The sequence below is a fragment of the Macaca fascicularis genome, chromosome 14, assembly GCF_037993035.2.
Source record: "Macaca fascicularis isolate 582-1 chromosome 14, T2T-MFA8v1.1".
Classification (NCBI taxonomy): Eukaryota; Metazoa; Chordata; class Mammalia; order Primates; family Cercopithecidae; genus Macaca; species Macaca fascicularis.
This window is the reverse complement of record NC_088388.1, coordinates 119847146-119865171: the sequence shown is the minus strand read 5'-3', so window position 1 is coordinate 119865171 and position 18026 is coordinate 119847146. Positions and strand designations below refer to the sequence as shown.

General features: G+C 45.0%; 1 protein-coding gene across 18 annotated transcripts in view; it reads right to left on the bottom strand.

The window, feature by feature from the left end:
* Positions 1–2431: 2431 nt before the first annotated feature.
* GRIK4 (glutamate ionotropic receptor kainate type subunit 4) overlaps positions 2432–18026 on the bottom strand; it is a 483018-nt gene continuing 467423 nt past the window's right edge. For all 18 annotated transcript variants that reach the window (XR_010581045.2, XR_012423807.1, XR_012423808.1 and 15 more), the window contains 2 exons: positions 9059–9177; positions 2432–5295 (listed from right to left, as the gene is read on the bottom strand). Coding sequence is in view for 14 of the 18 variants with exons in the window: in XM_074015465.1 (XP_073871566.1) it covers positions 4939–5295; positions 9059–9177 (476 nt within the window). In the remaining 4 variants the exon portion in view is untranslated. The remainder of the gene's footprint in view (positions 5296–9058; positions 9178–18026) is intronic.

Here is an 18026-nt window from a genome sequence, read left to right as displayed (position 1 = left end):
TTCAGTTAGCCTTTCTGTATTCTGTAGGGCTAGGCTGTTTGTATCTGCAGCTAATTCCACTAATACAACTTAAAGAAACGAAGGGATGAGACAGTAGCGAGAATCTCTAGTGTTGGCAGCAAACAGGAAGAAGCATCGTTTAAAAGCCAGAATTCCTCAAAAAGGGATGCTGTGGGTAAAAACAAAACAACAGGTATAACAAACTATCTTTTATCAGAGTGGTGCTGAATTCATCAACATGAATTAACCATATTTCACTCCAAGGGCAATGAGCAAGATCTTATTTCCCAGACATAAAAAAAAAAAATTAATTAACAACCCAAACACGCAAACAGTCCTGCTTCCTCCACCCAACCTTCCTTTGCTTTTTCAACTACTTAGAATCTTGAGCTCCTCTGAATTTCTACATGGTTAGTATTCCAAACCACACACTCTAGCACTTTTATTGTTATATTTTGTGTGATATTTTTTCCGTTTCTTACAGGTTAGTTTTTTCCTTCAAGCAGAGTGTAGATCACTGCTTCTATGTCTTATTTCTGGCAAAATCTAACGTGGTGCGGGGTGCTAGGTAATACCCTCTCCAGGTCACTTACCAATCTATGGAAAAGTGCCAGTGTTCCCTGACAACCAAGAAACAACATTTGATTGGGCACAAGGAATACTGAAGAGTGGGCAGGAGCTTTAGCTAATTTTCTACAGGAGAATCTTTTGCCCTAAATACAGATGATAGAGGGATTTGTAATCCACCATCTGTATCTAGTCTAACTTGTAAATAGGATCAAGCCCTCAGTTGCTACACCCATCATTCACAATGCACTGACATGCATTGTGACATGTAAATCCTGGTGACTGAAATATTTATATGCATATGCTTAGTTAACCTACGGATATAGTATATGCTGAATTTTTTTATGACCCTTCTTGGGGCCTCAATTTTCTGCCACTTCTGGTAGAGAGCTTAGTTTTTACTTCATTGCCTTTGTAGACTTCTTTCTTTCTTGATCTCAGCATTACTTCTGCTGTTTGTCAAATGCTAACATTCGTATTTGTTTCATTCACTCTCCAGATTTGGAAATTAGTATGAAATTCATAAAACTTGAATGATAATGTTCTAACAGCAGTGGTGGAATTTCTCTTGCTTGATTGACCTCAAATTACAACAAGCTTGTTGACCATGTAGGCTCTAAAATTTGGATTTTTTTTCCCTTTGGAAGCCACACCCAGTAACAACTTTTTCCCCTATGGGAAAAGTCTTAGGAGAGCATACTGTCCCCAGCCTTTGAGGCAAACCTTAGGATGGGCAGGTTGTCAGTTCCTGAGGGCACTCTCTGGCCACTTTGGGGAGTCGCCTGTGGGGAGAAAGTCACCATTCCCGGAAAGGCAAAGGAATTACTCAGGTCGCTTTAATTTCTCTTTGAGAAGATCCCACAGGAAGCATTAGCTATAAGCAAAATCTTTATGAAAGGATTCCTTCTCTGAATTTTCCAAACAGGCCTCTTTGTTATTACCCCAAGAGAGCTTTGTTATTACCCCAACGAGTCAGGCACTCAAATCTCCCTTATCATTTCCAGACTGTTTTACCTTGCTGTGAACATCCCGTTGGTGGGAGGGCCACAAACGGTCTCTCAAGCTTCTCTCAAACCACCAATCTGGCGTTTCTGAAACGCCCCAGCCCTTTTCTGGCCTTGTGTACTTGACTCCTACACCACGGGGAAGCTCCCCCTTGGATTCCAAAAGAAAACTAAACTCCTTGGAATCCAAAACTAAGAAACTTTCACAGAGTGGCCCCAGGTGGATTGGTTATCATGATATTTCAGTCTCACCTAACCAATAAGAGAGCTGGCTGGCACGTTCCCAGGAAGAATATTCTCATATGAGCAGTGGATGAGAGGAAGCCAAAAGATTTTCGGCCCTCTCCATGCTCACCTTACACTCTACCTGGGTTCTGAGGTAGAGATCTTGTGACGGTTGGGGCCCTGCAAAGCAATTAAAAGAAATAAAGCAAAGTATTATATTTTAATTGATGTAATCTTCAAGCTCCCAGTGGAATCTGGGGTGATATCTGACTAGAGTTACCCTAGGTATCAATAGATGACTATTCTGTGAAAGTGCATTTAGGAAGACAAAACCCTAGGAATCCTGAACTTCATTAACATATGTATCCGTTTTTGGGGATGGGGGGCGGATTGGCTCTGGCTCCTAGGACTAAAAATTGAAAGAAGCCACCTAGACTTTTCTGGGATCTGAACAAAGAGCCAAAGCGGGTAGGGGAGTAGAGAGGGAGGTGGAGAGAGGGAGAGAGAGAGGGCAGGTGGAGGGGAAGACAGAGAGTGGGTTTATGATTTTATTTGCTTTTCAAGTCTAGTACCTGGATATTAGACACACTAAACCATACTTTCTAAACCCAAACAGCTTTCATCCATCACTAACATTTCAGGGTTTGTTTCTGTTTTATTGTAAATATTCCAGTTGAAGAAAGATAAACAGACAAGAAAAAACTGCTTTATACAGTATACAGAGTCAGATAGAAAATACAGAATGGAAAAGAAAGCCAACAACCAACAGATAAAAAGTGGAGACAAACCAAGGAAGGGTACTAGCTGGTTGCAAATTCACCCACCAGCTCGAGCGAGGTGCGGCCCTTGCCTCAGCAGCTAACAGAAACCATCTAGCACTGGCAGTCTTATCTTGATTCCACACGGAGAAAGAAACAGACTATAAATGATGCATAGGGACATTTATTTCACTAATCCATTAAAAAAAGTTTGCTATTGATCAAGATAGCCTGCTCATAAAAACGAGTTTTTTTAAAAAACCACCCTTCCCGCCCCAAATGTGATCTGACAGTAGGAACCACGTTGTCAGAAGCATGAGATGGAGCTGCAGGTTGGAGCACAGTGGCACCATTGGGGTCTGTGGTCAGCCGGCCTTCAGGTGCCCTTCCCACCAAATCCATGTTTCTCCACGAGGATCAAGGCAAGGTTTAAAAAACAGACCCACGTGTCTTGCACAGCTTGTTGTCATTTGATGGTTAAAGAGAAAAAAGATAAAGGATTCAAATTCATGAGTGAGGTCAGGTGAGGACAAAATGAGTATCCCTCACAGGAATAATCAGGGTACCGTTCGGCCCCCAGGACGGCAGCCCTAACTAACTGTCCTGGCATAAAGAGGATGCCGACCAACCCAAATGGCAAAAACATGAATTAAGCTCGTCATCTTCCAAAGATGTCTTTATTTTAGTACATTTGCAACAGCAACAAAAGTGAGGACAATTCCATTCAAGGTGGTGGCAGCGGTGGTGGAGGTGGAGGTGGTGGTAGTGGCTGTTTGTTTCTCTCTCTCTGAATTTGCTAAGTTTACAACCGGAAATTGCATAGAATTTGTTTTCCATCAGCAAATGAGAACTCTCTGCGTGAAACTCCTAATTGGTGAAGTCAAGCAGAAAGCCTCACCCCTCCCATCACACGTGTGCTCTGGACTCTGCAAACTTCTCACATGGAGAGCAGTCACTAGCAGTCACCTGGTAACCTGGACAGCATCAGTAACTCCTATTTGGTGGATGGAACAGAAGTTCAATGCTTTACCTAAAGTCATACAAGGTGGGGGGCTACTGCTCAAGCTGAGGTTAGGACTCAGGAGTTCCTGGTTCCCAGGACTGTGTATTGACTAGGAGACTCCACCTCTCTCCCAGGAACCTAGCAAATTCTTGATTACTTAAGGTCTTTCTATGGAATAAATACACACACGCACACGCGCGCACACATACACACACATACACTTGCACCCAGGTCTCACATCTAAGTAGCAAGAAACTACCCAATCCATGATTGATAGTCTTGGGGGTCTGGCTTCATAGGCAGCCACTGAGTTTGGTTGAAAAGAGATGCAGTTGACAAAGTATGCACCATACCAACGGCGTGGCCCAGTCCTTCCTCCTCTGTGAACAGCATGTTCCACGGGAAGCCAAGGCCATGGTATGGGAAAATTCTATCCACTCTTTCCGCTCCTTAAACGAAGTCCTAGGACACTTTGTGCATTCTGTTCTCCTCCCCTGTCTGTCTTCAGAGACTACATTCACAAAAAGATCAAATCAAACACAGTAACAGTGAAAGTCAGAAAGAGAAAGGGAAAGAAAAGACAGATTAACCCTTGACATCCCAGGCGTTTCAAGGTCTCTCTGAGTATCCGATGAGTTAATTGCTTTTTGGCATCTACAACTTTACTTCAATGCTTTTGAGACTCTCCATCTGACTCTTCCCGAGACCCCTTCTCTTGTGCTCCTGCAGGCCCCCAATCACCATACAGAAAGGAGAGTTAAGCACCTGAAATCGGATGCACTGGTAACGCAATATCCCAAAATTCAGGAAGAAGAAGAAATGGGGATTATTTAGGCTTCCATTCCCTAACCCAACCTCCCCCTCCAAAAAACACAAAACAAATTAACAGAACTAAGAAGATGACAAAGAAGAAACGGAGAGGAGGAAAGGGAAAAGAACATTAACAAAAATATACAAATCCAGAAATGAAAAACTTCCCTGTTTAATTTTTTTTTTTCGGTAAGAACTAGACAGAGGGTACATTGGCCTCTGACTAGGGGGAATTCAGCTGATGATTCCACCAATTCATTGGACTGGTCTGGGTAGGGACCCCCCACCCTATACTCTGTTATTTTGGCGAGAGGGAAAGGCCCGCTGGGAGAAGATGTGTCTTTGTGCCCAGGAGGGAGGGCCGTCCTTTGCCACTTGGGTGCAACGTCTCCGGGTGGACCCCGCTGCCTGACCGGGCGCGGTCTCTGGCTGGGGCGTCAGGCTCCTTGATCTTTTGGAAAAGTGACTGGCTCCGAAATCCGGAGAGGTGTCGACGCTGTACAAGTCCCGGCTCGCGGCTGACAGCAGTGCCCGCCCCGCCCCGCCTCCGCGCGTCCTGTGGCCGCCGGGACTACTCGGGCTCGCTGCTGTTGGTGGTCTTCTCCCACTCCAGGCTCTCCTCGCTGCGGGCGGGCGACGGCCGTGCCCGCAGGCCCTGGAAGCGGCGGCACTCGGGGCAGACGCGGATGTGCGTGCAGCCGCGGGCCACCAGGGCGGCCTCCTGCGCCAGTCTCTGCGCGAGCTGGTCGGGCTCCCCTGCCCCGCACAGCTTCCCGTTGCTGAGCGTCGCCGTGCCCCGGGGCCTGCGCTCCTCGGGTATGGGGGGCCGGGGCGGCGGGACTCCGGCGCGCCGCCGGCGGGGGTGGATACTGTCCTGACACAGGATGATACTGCGCAGCTCGGTCACCATCTCCTGGCAGACGGACACCTGGAGGAGATAGCGAGGTCAGGGCCGAGCCCCTCAACCAGCCACCGCGGGCCCCTTGCTAGTTCGCTGGGATGGGGGATGAGGGGCACAGCGGTCACAGAATCGTGTCATGTTAGGTATGAAGATAATAAAGGCTTTTCAGTCCATCTCCTCACTCCACTCCCATTTAATGTCCAAACACCCTCCATACCATAATATTCAAGAGCCCCACCAGCTGGTCTCCAATCTTTGATGAACACCTTCAAAGACAATGATCTCCCTTTTTTTTTTTTTTTTTTTTTTTTGCACATTTCCATTAAATGCTGCTTCCTTTTACCCAGCTAACAATTTCTGTCCCTGAAATTTTCATTCATTGATCCCAGCTAAATTTGGACCTTGAAGTCTACCAAATAAATAATTCCTCCACCACATGTCAGTCTCTCAAGTATCTGAAAAGGCTACCATGTCTCTATGAACATTCTGTTCCTTAGGCTGAAGATTCCTGTTTCTTTTAGCCAACCGGTTATAGCTGGAGATGGATGTATCCTCATGATAACAAAAACAAGAGGAGGGTAATACAATGCACAAACAGTATAGTATGTATCACACCCAGTGGGTCTGGGGCAGACTTGAATGCAAACCCACTAATATTCCTGTAGCAATATGTACGTACACTCACACCGTGTGTGATAAAGGCCACAAACATCAGTCAAGCGAAGTCACCACTAAGTGCATTTGCATCAGACTTACAAGGAACTTGGAACTCTCCCAGCTTTTTAGGTTTCAGAACTGTGGATGAAGAATACAGGAGAGGGCTGGGCACCTGTAATCCCAGCACTTTGGAAGGCCAAGGTAGGCGAATCACTTGAGGTCAGGAGTTCAAGACCAGCCTGACCAACATGGTGAAACCCTGTCTCTACTAAAACCACAAAAATTAGCTGGGTGTGGTGGTGTGTGCCTGTAATCCCATCTACTCGGGAGGCTGAGTGGGGAAAATCACATAAAGCCGGGAGGCAGAGGTTGCAGTGAGCTGAGATACTGCCACTGCATTCCACTCCAGCATGGGCAACAGTGAGACTCTATCTCAAAAAAAAAAAAAAAAAAAAAAAGAGAATATAGATGGGCCTGTATTTTTTGTTTGTTTGTTTGTTTGTTTAGACAGAGTCTTGCTCTGTTGCCTAGGCTGGAGTGCAGTGGCGCGATCTCAGCTCACTGCAACCTCCGCCTCCTGGGTTCAAGTGATTCTCCCGCCGCAGCCTCTCCAGTAGCTGGGATTACAGGCACGCGCCACCACACCCAGCTAAATTTTGTATTTCTTAGTAAAGACTGGGTTTCACTATGTTGGCCAGGCTGGTCTTGAACTGCTGACCTCATGACTCACCCGCCTCGGCCTCCCAAAGTGCTGGGATTACAGGCGTGAGCCACTGTGCCCGGCCGATGGGCCTGTATTACTACGATTACTATTATTATTATATCCATTTCACAAATGTAGAAATGGAGGCTCAGAGAAGTTATGCATATTGCCAAAAATTGACTAATAGCTGACTCTGAATTTGGACCAATACCTATCAACTCCAAGCCCGCACATGCTCTGCTGAGTGCCCTACTCTGAGTTGAAAGGACACTTTCCTAGACCATATGGGAGCAGAAGTCCTCAGTTCTTTCACGTTCTTTCTTCCAATTCTATAAATGGGACAGTTGTTCTACCATAACCAAATCGCTAACACAGCACTGACTCTTTATTTTAGCTATTTGGAGTGCTCTAACTACTTGCTGAGTTTGTCAATGTACTTCCAGACCATGGGTGAGCTTTGGGGGAGAATAACAAAATGTGAAGCGGTTATAGAGAGGTGATGTCACTTAATGGAATATGGCCTACATTAGTTTTCCCGACTTGGATTATAGGACCCCATCACACCCCCACAATTGTTAACTAAATAGCAGAGACTCTTGGCAAGTCACCTAACCTCTCTTCTTCTAATAATAACTACAATAAAAATAGTACCACCTGCCTAATCTATTACATGTGACAATAATATAATAATGTAGATTTATTGACTGTCTACTGTGTGTCAAGCATAGGGATAAAAGACACAGTGTTTACTGCAGGCAGCTCAACCTCTAGTTGGGGGCTGATACCAAAATAATTGCAATGTGGTGTGTAAGTGGTTCATGCCTAGGTTACAGCGGTGTCAAGAAGAAGGAGGATGACCAATTGCTGAGACACAGCAGGAGAAATGAGGAAGGATTCAAGAGGAAGGGAACACTAAAACTAGGTCTTAGGGAATAAGTAAGACCGCCACCTTTTAAGGGGTGGGCAAAAGGAGAAAGCCAGTAAAGCTGGAGACAGCAACACGAGGGGAACCAAGAATCTGGGTGCCATGCAAGGCAAGGGAAAAGGGATTCTGGAAAAAAGTATCCCCATCATCAAGAGACACACCGAAGTCCAATAAGGCCCAATAGATTCTCTTTGGTTTGGTCCACTGGGAGGGGTCAGACCTTTAAGCACTGGCCTTTCAGTGCAGGGGTAGGGAGAAGACAGGCTGCCCTGGGTTTCGGACCAAAATGGGGGTGAGGAGATAGAGACTGAGATTCTCTCAGCTGGATCCCCTTGGTTTGGAAGAGGAGAGGGATAGAGCAAGCAATAGTAATCTTCCTATTATGTTGAAAGACGGCAGACGCGTTCATAATTGTGGATTGGAGAAAGAACAGGCAGAAAAAAAATACAGGGGAGAAAGAGGATAATCCTGGAGTAGCTGAGGAAAGACAGGATCAAGGAAGAGACAGCAGAAGGACTGGGCTATCTGCTGCAGCTGCAGGGTGGCTGAGCTGTGGGGAGATGCTTAGTGGGGGTTTTAATTCAGGGCTGGCCACTCCTGATTTCTTGGGAGATGGGAAGTAAAATGAAGCTCTATGCATGCAGAAGCAGAGAAGCTTGAGGAGTGGGCAACAGCATGGAAGTCCTACAAGGAGACAGCAAAGGGGCTGAGCACAGAGGACCAGGACTGGCAGGCAGTGTTGTGTTAAGGCCCCATGTGAGGCCAGACTCCATAGACTTCCAGCGGCACTGTTTGTCCTGCTGTGAGATATTTCCCCAGTGCCAATTAGGAAAGGTTTTAGGAAGATTCAGAGTTGGGAGACTGAGATAGAGGCTAATGTAACTTTAAAAAAAAAATCTAATAATGCAATTAACATGTAAGGATTTATATATCTTCCCTGGGGTGGGCTGGAAGAAGAGCAGGATAACATCTTCTTCCCTCTTCTCCAACTGTTGAAGCTGGGTAAAGTTTATGTTCACCCTGTCCCTCAGCCACAGCTGGGGAACTGAACTTATTCAAAATCCCCGAGAAGGGAGATAAAATTCTTGGATAAAATTCTTGAGTCGGGATATCTCTAAGGATCTTTCCCTGCAAGGCAAAAACATACTCGAAATGGAAGGACTGAGGTTGTCTTTTCCGTAGTAACCTGGTACTTTCACCTATTTTTCTCAACTACATCTTAAAGGATAGTTCTAGACGGCTTTGTTGTTCATAAAAGCTTTTTCGCATGCGTATTGGCTGGGCTGTTTCAAAGAAAACTGAAGCCCGGCGAGGTTAAGTGCCCCTTCTGTAGCTGCATAATTACTAAGTACTGAAGCATTGAGCCAAATCCCCTCTGCTGGGCACTGGGATTCTCTTCGCTGCACTTCCTGTGGGAAGCGTCAGAAATGACTTTATATGTGCATGAGTCGATGAACTTCACCCCATCTGCCAACACTATGGATCACACCCCTTTGAAAGTTTACCTCAGTTGCTTCTGAGTGTCTGAGAGTCCATAAAAACTCCAACATAGCCATGAAAATGGCCACGATTAAGCCACAAATAAGAACCACAAAGATTCCACCAATATTCTCCATTCCCAGGCCTGTAAGAAAGTGATAACAAATAAAAAATATTGTAAAAGATCAGAAAGACACAATCATTGTATCAAAAATGCTAAAATCATTTAAACAAGAACTTGAGTATTGTAGATGCTCAAGTAGACACCCATGAGTCTACCTGACATAGAGACACCCAGTCCTTGAAGATATTTAATTATCTATCTGGGAAAAAATGTAGCATAGTTGAAATAAAATGGAAGAGAGAGATCTTGCCGTCAATCAAGGACACTGGCAAGAAGCCTACCAAAGGGTGTCTGGGGCTGGGAGGTGGGGACCTTTTAAGAAAAGGGCTCAGGCAAACTCTGACAGCTTATAGAGAGAGACATGACGCCAAAATATCTGTCAGTTCTAACAGTTTCATAAAAGTTTTACTCAGTCTTCCTAATATTGTATTTATGTGATATAAAAGCAACTGTTTTGACCAAACCATGGATAGAAAAAATTCTATTTACCTATCTTTGTCAACATGTTACTAAAATACTTATCTGTAAAACTTTTTTTTTTTTTCTTTTTTTTTTTTTGGTGAGACGGAGATTTACTCTTGTTGCCCAGCCTGGAGTGCAATGGTACAATCTTGGTTCACCACATCCTCCGCCTCCCAGGTTCAAGCGATTCTCCTGCCTCAGCCTCCCGAGTAGCTGGGATTACAGGCATGTGCCACCAGGACTGACTAATTTTGTATTTTTAGTAGAGACGAGGTTTCACCGTGTTGCCCAGGCTGATCTCGAACTCCTGACCTCAGGTGATTCGCCTGCCTTAGCCCCCTAAAGTGCTGGGATTACAGGAGTGAGCCACTGCGCCCGGCCTGGAAAGTAAAACTTTTTATCCCACCAAACGAGTGCTTCACAAACCAGTTGCCATCAGAACTGCCTAGAAAGCTTGCTGAAAATATTGATTCCCAGTCCTTACCCCAGACCTACTCAATCAGTATCTCTGGACATGGGGCCCAGGAATCTGTATTTTCACAGAAGTTTCACAGGTGATTCTTTTCTAGCCATTCCTAAAAATAGTTTACAAATTGGCAATTTTAGAAGCATTGCGCAAGTTTGTAAGTTCCTGGGAGTCAGACATCGTTTCTGGTCATGTCCTCATTGCAAAGCACGATACCTGGCACACAGTATATAGTCAATACATACTTACAGGATATGATGTGGCTGTTTCATTTCCACTGTGTCAAACACTGAGTTCAGCTATGGAATTAAATGCTTTTTTTGGCATTAGAGAAACTCAAACACAAAACACCCTGATTCAACTGGGGCCACAATCAGAAATCAGAAGGCATCTTTCATCCAGGAGGGTCTGTTGTGTCCCGTGTTCTTCAGGAATGCTTGCACATCTGAGTGTGCAGTCGGTAGTGTCCTCACAGAACACGGAGCCTCGTCAGTGTCAGGGGCAGTCAACTTTGCATGGTACTATGAAAGGAGTCACAGGGCCAGAGCAGAAATCGACGCTACCTTTTGCACCTTGGAAAACTGGAAAAATAGCCCTATCTGGCCATTTCAGGACGCCCAGGGTTTCCTTTCACAAAGTCCTAAGTGGATGCCTGATTTTTGTTTTTAAAATAACAGTGCAGTAGCCATCCCTGCCTACAACTGAAAATCTGCTTAGAATGACGCTGAGGACTCACATGATGAACGCACCAAATGAACTATACACTCTGATCTGCAGGTCCACAGTCAACTCTTGAGTACCTGTGTGAATGCGGGAATTCTCTATTTTGAATAATAAAAAATAGGGGATCATTTAAAAACTCAATTCTACCTTCCAGGAGGAAGGTGCTTAAATGGGCAAAAAGGCCTTAAAACACCTATATTTGGAGGCCCCATCTCACATAAAAGCAAGTAGAAGAAAATGCACCCACATCTTGTGTTAACACCTGTCCCCCTAATCTGGGCCATTTGGGTAGAAGGTTTTCACTCTGGGAGCATCAAGAGCCACAAGAAGGAGGGGATGAAAAAGGGACACTTAAGAGGGAATGTACCAAGGAGCTGGCTAGGGTTTGTAGGCAGATACTTCAGCCCACAGATTTAGGGGTGGTGAGAACTGGAGTATTAGGATGTGTATCTGTGCGACACGGATGAATTACCTTCTCTGGCCAGCCCCTGTGGAGGGAGGCTGGGTGGACATCCCTCGTGAATGGGGAAATGACAATGGTGACATGAAGGACGGCCATCTGCTCAGGTAACTGGAGTCCCCAAGTGACTGCTGAGATTCTACAAGATACCCCCATCACTTGGCAATAGTTGTGATTGAGATAGAAAACAGGACAAGGGGGTGGGTGCAGTGGCTCACGCCTGTAATCCTAGCACTTTGGGAGGCCAAGGCAGGAGGATCCCTTGAGGTCAGGAGTTCGAGACCAGCCTGGCCAACATGGTGAAACCCCGTCTCCACTAAAAATGCAAAAATTAGCCAGGCATGTAATCCCAGCTACTTGGAAGGCTGAGATAGGAGAATCACTTGAACCCAGGAGGCGGAGGCTGCCACTTGATCCGAGATCGTGCCCTGGCACTCCAGCCTGGGCAACAGAGTGAGACTCCATCTCAAAAACAAAAACAAAAAACAAAAGAAAATAGGATAAGGGCCCCTTTGCAGAGGGTCTCACATTCCTCTTGTTTCTGTAGAGGTGGTTTTCTTTCCCCTTTAGGTCTTCTTCTGCTACCTGTGTTCCAGCTGTGCCCCCTGCCTCCCTATCAGTCACCTCCCTGGTCCTCCTCCAATCTTCTCTCCACTGGCTCTCTCCCTCAGTACATTCACATACTCATGTCTCTCCCTCCTTAAAGACAAAGAAATCCTCCTTACTGTCTCCAGCTCTGTCTAATCCAACACTTCTCTCTCCTTCCATGGCCAAGGATTTTGAGAGTTGTCTACATCAGAACTATTTTAAGACCTTCTAAAAGCCCTTAAAATCACTTACATTTGGAGGACCCATCTCACATAAAAGCAAGTAGAACAAAATGCACCCACATCTTACGTTAAATGCATTAAAAAATTTTTGCTTCTGATATTACTGAGTGGCAAGATACAGTTAACTTAAAATTGGCTGTGATTTCTCAGCAATCATTGCACATACATACAAAAGAATGTTGCAAAATTAAAAATATAACCAATAAATTATTTCTACATGTAATGAAGTTTTTATGAACATTAAATTTAAAGATTAATGAAGTTGAAACAATGTTACATTTTGGAGATATTTAATTAAACATGTCTTAATTTAATTTTGCAGTTTCCTTTTTGCATTCTGAAACCAGTAATTTTTTTCAGACCTCAAACATAATTTGGACACTCAAAAAGCTTTTAAGCTCCAAGTAACTCTGTCTATGATATCTAAAGGAGAAAATAATTCTGTTTTGAATACTCTTTTGTTCTTGCTATTCAATCTTCATCCCATGCAATTTTGTCTTGCACCACTAAAACCACCCTTGCTATGGTCACCAATGAACATTTTGTTTCTAGCCTAATGGAAATTTTCTAGTCCTAATCTTGCATGACCTTTGTTAGCATTTGAATCGTCAGTCACGTGTCAGTCTTGGCATTTTATAAAGCCATTTCTTATCACTCTCTTCTGATCTCCTCAATCTCCTTTGATTGGCCTGGGGCACATTTTCTTCTCATTTTCCTACCTTTGGTCTCCTATCCCTCCTCCATGTCTTGGCTATTACCAAATCCTGCTGATTTTGCCTCCTGAATATTTTTAAATTTCTTACCCTTCTCTCTATTCCTCCTGCCACTTCCCTAGTTTAGGCACCCACCATCTCTTGCTTGGACTATTGCAGTAGCCTTTAAAACTATTTCCCTCCCTGTAGCCATTTCCTCCTCAACTCTGCATACTACACAGTTGCCTCACTGATCTTTCTGAAATGCAAAATCTAACTGTGACACATTCTCAAGTAACACAGAATTGTTTATAGTTCCCAGCACACAGCATCGTTGCTCCTACCTTCCATACCTTTGCTCCTGTTAATTCCTCTGCCTGGAACCTACCCCTACTCCCGAGACACACACCTGGCTAAACTCAACCTTTCCTTTAAGACTTAGCTCAGAGGTCACTTCCTCCAGGCTGCCTTCTTTACTCTTACCTGACTTTTAGTGATACTACTTTTGTGTTTTACTAATAATACCTTGTTTATCACTATTATGCATAAAATAATACACTAGTTTATATATCTGGATTTCCCACTACACTGCGAGTTCTTTGAGGGGAAGAACCATGCCTTGCTCAACTCTACAACCTCACAGTCATGGTACCTGGCCCATTATAGGAGCTCAGTAAATGTTTGTGGAAAGAATGAGCAGAAAGAGAGAGGACAAAGAATTCCAGATGTAGAGGGCTGCATTACCAAAAGCTCTGGACCCATATGTATTCCTTTCTAATTAAATTTGGTTTGAAATAATGGTAAAATGTGACAGCTCTGGTTGAGTGCTCCAGCCTGGTCATAGAGGAAGACGGCCCAGACTGTACTGAGTGGTGGCTAAAGGGGACTGAATATTGACATGGGCAATTCACAACATGGACTGCCTGTGTTGGGTGGGGGTATTGGGACAGTTATCAACAGGCATGTGGTCTGCACTGGAACAATTTTTATTAGATCAGGGAAAGCTTTTGGGGGAGCTGAGGTTTAACAGGAGGCTGGCAGAAACCATGAGTCACTGAAACACCCCATAGTCTTTCTTTCCTAGCTTCTCGCATTTCAGGGCCAGCATGTTAATCATGGGTGTTGGCTCCAGAGTCCTGATTCCTGGCTGAGTGGCCTCCTCCTCACAGAAGCAAGGCTTGAATACCATTTGTGCCTTGAGGAAGTTATTGGAAAGAGGAAGCAAGAATAGATTGCTGGCAGAGTCAGAGTTGAAAAACAGATGGAGTGGGGAGTGGGAAGGGAGAGTTCGGAGAGCACAGCAGTTCCATTTAACACTGTCATCAGTCATTCTCTAGAAGTCAAATGCCTTCCACAGCACATCAACATTCATCAGAAGGGGCCCTTGATGTGAACTCCCTCCAGCCTACAAGGCCCACGTGGCACTCACAGATGCCTCAGCACCGGCAAGGGGGATTGGGAAGCCATCTAGTCATCTCTTTCCTTCCCTTCTTCAGATGGGACCACGCATAAGCCATGCAGGCAGATGGCTTTACAAACTGGGACTTTCTCCTGACACTTGAGTCTGAGCCTCAGCTAGGCCCCAGCAATCAGCTGCAGTCACTGAAATAGAATCACGCTCTCCCCACAAACTCCTGGTTGGCTAAATACTAACTTTGGTGTCACCCGCAGATTGCCCACAAATATTTTGCCCACAAAATGATAGTTCACAAATGCAAACGAATAATGTTCTTTGTCTCTTGAACTAAGAACGGGAAGGGCACCCTGGAAGAGAGCACCTGTGAAGAGATGTGAGTCTCCACCCACCCACTTGCTCTTCCTTTGGTTCCGTCTGGCTAATAACCACTTCTTGGATTCAGGTACACTTGTGTCCTAGCCCGTAAAACCCTCACACATCTCCACGAAGCACTGTGGAAATCTGCAACTAAAATACAGAGGAAAAGCTCCTTTTGAACAAACAGTGAGGGAAGACTGAGAAAAAAGGCAGAGACCATAAAAGCCATGGAGGCAGGTGCAGAGAGTCCACTCGCACAGAGAGAGGACTGACTAGTGCCACGAGATCCCGGCAAGAGACAATGTATTTGCTCTTTGACCTTGGTCAACAGATCTTGACTGAGAAGCTTCCATGAGCTGGGCACTATGCTAGGTGCTAAAGCTCTGTGCCACATTGGCTCATCAAGAGCACTGGACAAGAACATGAATTCTTGGACCCATAAGGCTTTCAAGCACTTTCTATTTCAGAACTATATTCACCTATAGCCATGCAAGTATATCAAATAGTCCGATCTCCAGGGATTGTAAATAGCAACTTCATGTGCCCAGGTATAAACTGACTTACATGACCTTCCCAGAAAATGCAAAGTGATTCATCATGTTGAAATGGTAAGCTTGACATTTCGTCTTGCATTCACCAAGGCATCTGGTGACTAGACCTAGCAGATTCTGGAAAGAATAATGGGAGAAAAGTAGGCAAAAGGGACTCAAACCCGAAGAGGGATGGGAGAGGTATTTGATAAATTTTGCAATTTATCAAAACACAAGCTATGGGAGGGTGCTTATAATCCATCAAAATATGAGCTCAAGTACCTCATTTTTCATTTGCTATCTCATTCAATTATCATTAAAAACACCATAGAGAAGGCCCATTGTCCCCACTTTATAGTTAAAGAAACAGAAATTCAGAGAACTTAAGTTGTCCATGTTTTCATAACTAATGTAAATTCTAGATCAGTTTGATTCCAAAGCTAACGCTCTGTATATATGTAAAGCTGACCTTTATGAGTGTTTACTACGAGCAAAGTTAGCCTGCTAAATGTTTTAACTCAATCCTTACAGTTACCCTGTGAAATGGGCACTACGCTTACCTGCATTTTCCTGACACGGAAACCAAGGTACAGAGGAGTTAGGTAACTTGCCCAAGGTTCCACGGCTGACAAGTGGAAGTGCCCGAATCTAAACTGAAGCCAGGCCCCCCTGCCGGCCAATTCCACACCACCTCTCCCAGTCACTCGGCATCCACTCACGCTGCAGCGGGGCGATGACAGAACTCAACCTGGCATCCTAATGACTGAACACATTCCTGGGAACCTCTAGAGGGACACAGGGCAGGGGTAAGGGGGTCTATGTGTGAGCTACAGCTCAGCTTATAAAATCCCCTTCTGTCCTTCAGAACATGACATCACATGTTTGAATCGATGATTTGTTGGCTTAATCTCGGCCCAGTTTCCAGACAACAGTGAGCTGAAGTCTTAACAATTCGACCTGCTTTGTTGCAGACTCATGGGGCCACCCTTTGCCTCTGCTGTGATCATGGTTTCTGGAAATCCCTCTGGAGTTTCTCTCTCTCAAAAATAGATCTAATTTGATCAGAGAGAGGCTTCCTCCACGGCATCTCTCTGAAACACTATCTAAATTCCCACATTCAGGTTTCCAGCCCTGGCTCTCTCCAGAGAAACCAGAGAACCAGGATAACTACGCTGGACCCCATGAGAAGAAAGAGAGAGGGAAGCATCCCCGGGGCCCCTTCCACCCCCATCACTCACCCCCACTCTTGCTGAGATGTCTCACACTTCCATTCCCACCGTGCCAGACAGCAAACTTCCTGTTTTCTAAGGGTTCTGTGAGTCAATGCCACTGGCCTCTTTTCCATTTTTGAAAGGGAACCCTGATTTTCACAGCCTGGTGGTGTATTTATGTTCCTTTGAAGCCCGACTGTGAGCTCGTGTTTTTCAAGATAAAGGTATTTAATTTCCTTGGAGTTCACCAACCACCTTTTTGTCTAGCAATTGTTCTGCAAAGACTTCAGTAATCCAATCTCCTTGAATTGGGATGCCGGCATCTGTGAGTGGCTAGCGATATTTCTTTTTATAGCAGCTAAGTGAGAAAATAAATAAATAAATGTTTTTTGAAAAGAAAAGGCAGAAGAAAATGAAACAGCTTGGAATGGAGCCTGTTCCTTTTTGTAATCTCCAGTTTTCCACAGGATCTGCTGTTTCATTTTTTTAGCGAGGTAGGGAGGTGGACAGTCACCCAGCTACGGGCAGGGAGAGTCAGAGGGGGCGAGGAAGCTAAGGGGTAATGTTGTGGCTCTTACCAGAGGCAAGCAAGACCTGGCACAAAGACTCGGGATTGGTGGCATTATCACAATGTTAGGATTCTTCTCTGGATTTGGCAGTAATGTTTGAGCTGTAATATTGGATTAGAAGTGGGGTAAGCACCAGTTCCTTTTCTTTGAAATTTCTCGCATTTTAATAGGATAACAAAGTAGAAAAGGATTATGTTAGGCACTGGCGCGTCGTCTGGTACATTCTAATTAAAACTGCAGCCACTCTCAGTTTCAGAGGTCTCCGAAAAACAGACCCACTCATAGTTCCTTTCACCTCTATCCCTCTCTGCCCATTCCATATTTCTCTCCTTCCTTTAAGCACACGTGAAAGCCAACTGATTGAAATTCTAAAAAAGAAAGATCACCTAGGAGCTGCTTGGGAAAGCAGGTGAAAGCTACTGCCCTCTGTTCAGCCTGAGACACAAGAAAAACAATGTTCCTAGGTCTCAATTCTTGGTGAACACTTAAAGACGTAAAGCCCGGGTGCGGTGGCTCACGCCTGTAATCCCAGCACTTTAGGAGGCCGAGGGGGGCAGATCACTTGAGGTCAGGAGTTAGAGACCAGCCTGGCCAACATGGTTATATCCCATCTCTACTAAAAATACAAAAATTAACTGGGCGTGGTGGCAAGCACCTGTAATCCCAGCTACTCAGGAAGCTGAGGCAGGAGAATTGCTTGAACCCAGGAGCTGGAGGTTGCAGGGAGTCAAGATAGCACCACTGCACTCCAGCCTGGGTGACAGGATGAGAATCTGTCTTTAAAAAAAAAAAAAAAATGATTTAATGGAAGAGATGTTTGGGTCATGTTGGTCCTGTTTTTCCAAATCCCTTGGACAATGAATGACACAGCACAGTAAGTTTGACAGCTAATTTACGAGAGAGATCGATCAAGCAATGGCACCTTCCGTTTCAGGCTAGTGGCTCTTGCTTGGTTTGGAAGAAGTCACATGCAGTTTCGCTTGGCCAAGAAGCCTCTTAGCCTCTCTGAGTAATGTTTGCTTGGGCTCCAGCCATGGCACAAATGGGGCCACCACATTAAACTGGCACTAGCAGCTATGGCTGGGACAGTAGCTGAAGTCCTGGCTTTCAGAGTGATTTGCATAGCATCTCCCACACAGCCCCACTCTGAAAC